The sequence below is a fragment of the Amblyomma mixtum genome, chromosome 8, assembly GCF_055824585.1.
Source record: "Amblyomma mixtum isolate Tamu chromosome 8, ASM5582458v1, whole genome shotgun sequence".
Lineage (NCBI taxonomy): Eukaryota > Metazoa > Arthropoda > Arachnida > Ixodida > Ixodidae > Amblyomma > Amblyomma mixtum.
The window spans coordinates 66,399,425-66,407,504 of record NC_143019.1 but is presented as its reverse complement, the minus strand read 5'-3'; the positions used below and the strand labels follow the sequence as shown (position 1 = coordinate 66,407,504).

The window sequence follows — 8,080 nt, the reverse complement described above, 5'->3', positions numbered from 1 at the left end:
GCTGCTCGACGACTTGGAAGCGCGCCGTCTGCCCGGTACCGTGGGCTCCTGGTACAAGGTGCGAATTGCAACTGCTCCGCGTATGCGCCGTCAATGGTAGATCATGAATGGTAGTTTACCAATATCGCTCGAGAGAAAAGTATACAACAGCTGTATCTTACCGGTACTCACCTGTGGGGCAGAAACGTGGAGGCTAACAAAGAGGGTTCAGCTTAAGTTAAGGACAAAGCAGCGAGCTATGGAAAGAAAAATGATAGGTGTACCGTTAAGAGATCGGAAGAGGGCGGAGTGGGTGAGAGAACAAATGCGGGTTAATGACATCCCAGTTGAAATCAAGAGGAAGAAGTGGGCTGGGGCAGGGCATGTAATGCGAAGGCAAGATAACCGCTGGTCCTTAAGTCGATTCCAAGAGAAGGCAAACGTAGCAGGGGACGGCAGAAAGTTAGGTGGGCGGATGAGATTAAGAAGTTTGCGGTGATACAGTGGCCACAACTGGCAACGGACAGGGTTAATTGGAGAGACATGGGAGAGGCCTTTGCCCTGCAGTGGGTGTAGTCAGGCTGCTGATGATGATGATGCGCCGTGGGGACTGACGGGAAAACCTGCTGCCTGGACCGCATCTGTTTCTCAGCGGCTGCCGCCGCTCGAACTCGCCGGCAGCTTGCGTGAAAGGGGGGAAAGCGGGTAATGCGTGCAAGGCCGGTTTTGTATTGGTTGTCGGGAAGCTCTTGAAAGCCGCTCTTGAAAGCACACCCTGCTATGTGTGGAGAAAAACGTGTGCGGACTACTGGCGTCTTTGAGTGCAATGTGAGGAGGAGGTTATGATGTAAGGAAAGGCTGTCTCTTGCCTCGCACATGTCGTGGTAAAGGGCTACTACTAACGACGTACTCAGACGTTCGGAAAGGCCCGGTCAGAGAGGCATCCCTGCCCGAACCACTATTCTGTCTGGATGTTCACAACTGAGTTCACATCATCGGTACCGAGACGCCGTCGCTGCCGTTCAGCAGCTTGGCGACGTCTCATCGCGCGACGTTCCTCTCGTTCTAACGGCGTCTCGGCCACCTGCTTAGCCTTTCCCGCATCGTTTTCGCGCTCTCGGCCGGCCTTGTACCGTGCGACGACTTCTGGATCGGAAGACCCAATCTCACGCAGCCTGTACTGCTGCCGTGACGAGCACGGCCGCTCTCCTTCCATGGTGCGCGTCTGAGGAACGAGCGCATCGCTTCCGGGTTATATCCGAGCTGCGCGGCGCGACTCTGCGCATGAGCAGTGCGGCGCAATGGCTGCAGCGCCATGGTTGCCGCGGTACTGGTTGCCATGGTAACCGCGCATGCGCCGTAGTGGCCTTTGGCAGGCACCGCGAAATGCGCTTCTGCTAGCCTAGTGAAGCTTTCGCTACAAAATACGCGGCTCAACAGAGCTGGAACCGGACCCGATGAACAATAGGCTTGCGCCTGTGCGAATCAGTAACATCGGTACATATCGGCAGTGAGGAAAAATAACTCAAATTACCTGATCTTTGTGAGGCTGAGGGTGGGCGGACAAAGTTAGGTGAAAGCCGGGAAGGACCACCACGTTTTACGAAGTGAGGGCGAGGGCCAATGATTTAATGGTGAGGGTGAGTGAGGAACGGCGAAAACGAGGGCATTTGCCCATTACTGCTTTTAGATATTGAAAGGCAGCCTGCCAGCATCCCTCTAGAGGAATGTATTTGACCGCTGTATCTTACGTGTACTGCCCACAGGGAAGAAACGTGGAGCCTGACGAAAGGGTGACTTAAACTGAGGGCAGCACCATGAGCTATGGAAATGATAGGTTCAGGGAACAAACGCGACTTAATGATGTCCTGGTCGAATTCAAGAAGTGGAGTTTGGCAGAGCATGTAATGCGAAGGCAAGTTAGCCGTTGGTTCCTGAAGGTAACGGCTGGGATTCCAAGAGAGGGAAGGCGTAGCAGGCGGCGTCAATGTGTCGGGCGGTCGGATGAAATAAGTTTGCGGGGATTAAGGGGGCGCAGCTGGCACTGGAAAGGGTTTATTGGAGGGATAAGGGAGAAGAGGCCTTTGTCCTCCAACGGACGTAGTTAGGCTGAAGATGGTGACGATAATATAGACATTTGTTGCGGGCACGAACTATCTACCTCAAATATGCATTTTATGCCTGACACCTGTATTTTACGATCCATATAAGTTTCCAAGTTCCTCAGTCTTGGTGGTTCAGATTACTCGAGTAAATCATGTAGTGTTTTAAGTATTTGTTTTGTATTTGCATTTTCTGCTTAACCCGGTATCGTATTTTCTCAGATAATTTCGACTGCATACTATTGGTCTGGTTAGCCGCCGGGGTGGATCAGTGGTTACGGGGCTCGGCTGCTGACCCGGCTGCTGACCCGCCGCGGCGGTCGAATTTCAATGGAGGCGAAATTCTAAAGGCCTGTGTACTGTGCGATGTCAGTGAACGTTAAAGAACCCCAGGTGGTCGAAATTTACGGAGCCCTTCACAACGGCGTCCCTCATAGCCTGAGTCGCTTTGGGATGTTAAACCCCATAAACTAACTATTGGTCTGGTTATTGAGTTTAGGATGTAACATTGATTCTCAGCTATAACTTCTCGTCATGCCATCGACGCGTATGCTGCATATTTAACAATGTTTTATTGCTTGGACCCGGAAAGAGCCTACGACTATGGCTCCGACCAGCGCTATTGTGCTTCGCGCATTCATTACAATAAATGAAATGGCACAATGCGTGATTCAGGCTCGGAACTACGCCGGCGTGGTCCTCCGCTTTCCGGAGGTGCTCCCCGCGGACACGTCGCTGCGCGTATCCCGTCTGCTGGGGCAGCTGGCTCAGACACTGGCCGCCTCCCCTGACCTCAACGTACGCCTGGGCGTCGCCCTGCGCCAGGACGCACAGGGGGTGGACCTCAGGGGCCTCGCGGCCGCGTTGGGCCAGGTCTCGGTCTTCCTGCTGCCGCCGGCCATGACGCTTGGCCGCTACATTGGGAACACGTTCAGGTGCGCCCAGGCAGGAAACCTACAGCCGCGAAACGCAACTGTTGCACGGATGCTAGCATGGTCTGCTGTATTCCACCGAGGTCATCTTTAATCCTTTACTCGGAATTTTTTTCTCTTACAAATGGAAGGAAAAAAATTGCTGGCGGTTTAGCATTGCTAACCACGAAATATTGTGCGAGAGCAGGTTTTTGCAGGTGGACACCTCCAACACCTACCTGAAAGCGCGATTGAAAGCGCTTTTCTTTTCCTTTTGTGACTTCAAGTCACGAGTCCCCATGTGTGGATGGGCATTCACACGTGGGGACTGTGTGGATGACAGTGATGGTTATGCGCCTAGATTCATCCCGTATATAGCGTCTCGAATAAACAGTTGGAAGTCTGCACCTGTGTTGTCGTTTTTGCTCTTCGTTCTCCAGTCGTGTCCCATTTGCTCAGCACTAACCTTTTTTCTGTGAATAACGGTTGTGGGAGCGTAGATCTTACGGCTGAGTAGTGGCAATGCAATTGGCCTGGAAGAACTTGGTCTTGAGGTTGCAGCAAGGGGGTTTGTTCCTGATGATCTGGGACTAATGGTTGTGGCAGTGCTGATAGACATCAAATAGCTGGGACTAACGGTTGTGGCAGCCCATAGTCGCCAGAGACCTGGGTCTAACGGTTGCAGTTATGGTAATGGAGTTAGCCCGCAATTGACCGTGCACCAATGACCGTGGCTGTGCAGATAGCCCGCAAAGAACTGCTACTGACGTTTGTGGCAATGCTGATAGATACTAAAGAACTTGGCCTAGTGGTTATGGCGATGCATAGTCGCGAAAGAACTGGACTAATGGTTACAACTGTGGCAATGGAGTTAGTCCCCAAAGAACTGAGTAATGATTGTGGCAATAGATAATCTGCAATAGAACTAGGACTGGTGGTTGTGGCAATTCATATTCGCCAAAGAACTAGGACTTACGGTGACAACTGTGGCAATGCCGTTAGTCCCCAAAGAACAAGTACTAATGGTTATGGCAATGCAGACAGTCCGCATAGAACTGGGACTGATGGTTGTGGACATGGCATTATGCTGGTGCACTCCTCAGGATCCTTTTTGCATGTTTAGTCCTTTTTGTCTTGTCGTTTATGGCACCTCCTCGAGAAGAGCCACTCTCCAGGTCCACCTATACTATAACGCTCTCGTTGGCTTGGAACTGGGTATGCGGGCTTTATCCGTCACGACGTACTATAATGTCGCTTATACAGCTATCGGCATGAATAAGCGAGAGAAAAAACTAGACGCTAAATGAGGGGCGCACATTCTCGCTTGCCTCTCTGTATCACCGTGATTATCAGCATCGTCGCTTCCCTGCCTTCAGCCAGCTGTGGGCACGAGTACCATTACCAGGAAATTATCTGCGCTGATCACTTCGTCTGTCTGTATGGTGCCTTCGATCATGTTTCCCTCCCTAATATCCATACTGTCAATCTAATAGACCCGTGATTCTGCCCTCATTGATCACGTTTCCTTTTAATATTCTGCCCTGCTTCATCATGTTCTCTTATTCTTATTCTCCATACTCTGACTCGCGATTTTCGCCTTTCTCGCAGCTACTTCAGCGAGTCGACGTTGGTCCCACTATCTCAACTCTACAGTGCCCATTTCGGGCCTGACCACGGACAAAGCGTCTGTTACCTGCTGCCTGCGGACACCTATACCTTTCAGGTAATATTTTCAATTGTTTTGCAGAAAAATTGAGATGTTGAGATAATCATGAGTATACACTGCAGCGACAAAGCGCATCGTGTCTCGATTGAGGACAAGTGGGGGTCTATGAAGTACACTGACTCTCTCTCCGAGCCTCGTAAGTGTGCTGTGTTTCTGGCAACTCGGGGAGGCCAGGCGTAGTGACTCTGCGGCCGCCCCTCATTCGGATGTGAGCTGCTATTCAAACCACTTTGAAAACTTATATGCACCACCATCTTCGTTAACTGCGCCAAGAATGCGAAAATTTTCTGTTGAACGCGTGCATACTCTTCTGGTATACGTCACTTGTAACAGGTATGTTGGGAACGTATTGAACAGGCTAATCGAGGTGACTGGGAAATGTAATTTAGCGCCTCTCCTGCTCCGCCCGTCTCGATCTTCATCCTGTCTTACCCCATCCCTCTGCCTAGCCAGTGTAGTTGTTGCCTCTGTATCGGGCGGGTTTCATTTCTGCTAGCAGAGCGTCCCCGATCCAAAAAACGCGACAGCAGTTTCTGTCGCACGACAGATTCTCCTGTCTTGCCACAGAGTCCTGTCGTGTAGTCTGTCGCACGACAGCGACTTGTGTCGTGGTTCTGCCTTGCGACAGAGGTGCATGTCGTTGGGTCTACCTTGCGACAGAGCCACCTGTCCTGGGTTTTGTCTCACGAGAGAGCTGCCTGTCGTGGGTTCTCTCGTGCGACAGACACCTATCGTGAGTTCTGTCGCACGACAGACGTACAGTCTTTTTCAAAAGTAATCAGGCTGCATAGTTTGCTTCTAGGTTTTTAGTGGAGCCCTTGTGACTTTCCTAAAGGTCAAAAGTCGTTGGAAGGTAAGAAGACCCTCAGTCCTTACCTTTAACGACCATTTCAGCTTCAGGGAAGCTGTAAGGGCTCCACTGTACGAGCTAGCAGCAAACCATGCAGCCTGGTTACTTTTGACAAAGACTGTACCTGTCGTGGCTTCTGTCGCGGGTTCTATCTTGGGACAGACTCCTTGCACACCTCCTGTCGCGCGAGAAAAGGACCTGTCATGGGTCCTGTCGCGCGACAGACTGTACTGATGCCAGTGGCTCAGTGGCCGCCGCGGTGGCTCACTGGTTATGGCACTCGGCTGCTGACGCTACGAAACGCCTCAAGTTAGGCGCGCCTTTTGTTCGCAGATACTGCCATCGAGCAGCCAGGCGCCGTCGCCCGCGCAGCGCTCCGTAGGGCCGGGCATCCAGGGCCCGGTGACCAGGCAGCGTGGGCGCATGGCCTACTTCGAGTCGTGCCGCGTGGTGGCCGACCAGTCGTACGCGACGCTGGGCCTCCAGTACGGCGTGGTGGCTGCGCGCGGGGACTCGTGGCTGTCGTACACCGAGCCGCAGCTGCTGGGACGCTTCGCGGACGCCCTGCACGACAATGCGTCGGCCACCTGCGTGGGCCTCTGGAAGCCGCAGTGGGACGACTTCGCCTCGCTCTGCGGCCACGGCGCCTACCCGCTCGCGCGCGCCCTCTTCCGAAGCTACGCCGACGTCCACCCCTAGAGTCCCTGAAGAAATTATCCTTTCATTTCTTTTGCAACATAAACGATATTTATACGAGGTCTTTCCTTCAGACCCTACATTCACTTAGATGCACATATAAGGTGTTAGAAAGTTATGGCATCGTAGCTGCTGTGTACTTACATAACAGCTTCAACACTCGCTTAGGAATTCATAGCAATTCTGCAGCATCCAACATTTTTTTCTCTCTTTCCCCCAGTGCTCATTTTGACGCGAGGAGTCGTCTAATATTGTATAATGTTGTTTCTTTTCCTCGTTCATTTCTTCGGTATTGTGTACTTAGTTGCGTGTACTACAAGGTTTTCTTTTTGACAAAGTGTATTTTAAAACCCACTGCTGCTTTGCAATAAAGCCAGCAGTCTTCTGTAAATAAATAAAAATAGCAAACAATTATGTAGCTTTGTGCAGCAGCAGGTTTGTAGGTATGCATGTACAAATGCTTACACAAGCTGCATTGTGTCATTTGGCGGCGACAACTCCGTGGACAAGCAGAGCTCTTTATGGGCTCATTTGTGCCCACGAAGTGAGCGTGTCTGTGGCAGCGATAGCAGTGAGCGTGCTCGGCCTGCGTCGAACAAAAACCGCCGCTTTCGGCCGGGCTCATTTTAGAGTTGCTCTAAAATGAGCGTAATTTTTGTGGTAAAGCGCCGAAGGCAGCTACAACAATCCCGAACAATGTATGAGCAGTTGCATGTGGCTGCAATCATTCGAGACAAGACTTGTCCCATCTCGGGTCACAGAGCGACAAAGCTGCGTGTTTGCGCGCCTTTGAGCACGAACGAACAAGCTTCGCGGCATCACTCCCCTCAAAAATCATCGGCCCGATACTTTAAAATTAACAGTTGTGCAAAAATACACAGAGTAGAGAAAAATACGCCGAGAATGCGAAAACAACGCGTCCATAACAATGCTTCAGGCGCACAACGTGCACAACTGGGTGTGAACAGCGCCATTTAGGTGCTGTTTTAGTCGGGTGTTACTAAAAATGTTTTTGTTACAGCTGTCAGGAAAAAAAACGCAAAGTCCAGGTACTGTACATAAAAGTTTCAAATGGTTTGTGTCTAAGACCCGCGCAATTTACGGTTGCCAAATGCTGTGCTACACACTCCCGTATTAAATTAGGAATCCGAATCAATGCACAGCTAAACAATGCCAACTCTCTCATGTTCTTGTGATATCTTCCATTTTTTTCGGCAACCCTTCGCACTGGCTGTTAAGTAAACATGTGCAGTCCTTGTCAAAAGTAGCCAGGCTGCACGTTTTTCTTCTCAGTCGTATATTAAAGCTAATATTCCAGCCCTCAAACTCTAAATCTCTGTTTGGTTAGAAGAACCCCTGCTCTTTCCTGCCAGCCCTCCTCAACCTGCACCTCTCAAACCTGCCTCCTGGGACCTGAACCTGCAGCGCGCCCTCGTAACCTTGGCCCAGGACCTATTGAACGCCTAACATAAAGGCTGTTAATAAAAAGTGTCACGCCGCCGCGGTGGCTCAGTGGTTATGGTGCGCGGCTGCTGACCCGAAAGACGCGGGTTCGATCCCGGTCGTGGCGGCTGAATTTCTTTGGAGGAGAAATTCTAGAGGCCCGTGTACTGTGCGATGTCAGTGCACGTTAAAGAACCCCAGGTGGTGGAAATTTCCGGAGCCCTCCACTACGGCGTCTCTCATAGCCTTAGTCGCTTTGGGACGTTATACCCCATAAACCAAACCAAAAAGTGTCACACCACCACCACCACCACCACCACCACCACCATCATCAAAGAACTTTTCATCTTTAGGAAATCCATGAGGGCTCTGT

General features: G+C 51.2%; 1 protein-coding gene across 1 annotated transcript in view; it reads left to right on the top strand.

Annotated features, from left to right (window-relative positions):
- Window positions 1-7,801, top strand: part of LOC149332799 (uncharacterized) — a 30,044-nt gene extending 22,243 nt beyond the window's left edge. The window contains exons 6-9 of the mRNA XM_089558383.1: window positions 1-58; window positions 2,757-3,016; window positions 4,601-4,715; window positions 5,902-7,801. The exon at window positions 1-58 is cut by the window's left edge and continues 314 nt beyond it. Of these exons, the coding sequence (XP_089414509.1) occupies window positions 1-58; window positions 2,757-3,016; window positions 4,601-4,715; window positions 5,902-6,267 (799 nt within the window). The 3' untranslated portion in view covers window positions 6,268-7,801. The remainder of the gene's footprint in view (window positions 59-2,756; window positions 3,017-4,600; window positions 4,716-5,901) is intronic.
- Window positions 7,802-8,080: the final 279 nt, after the last annotated feature.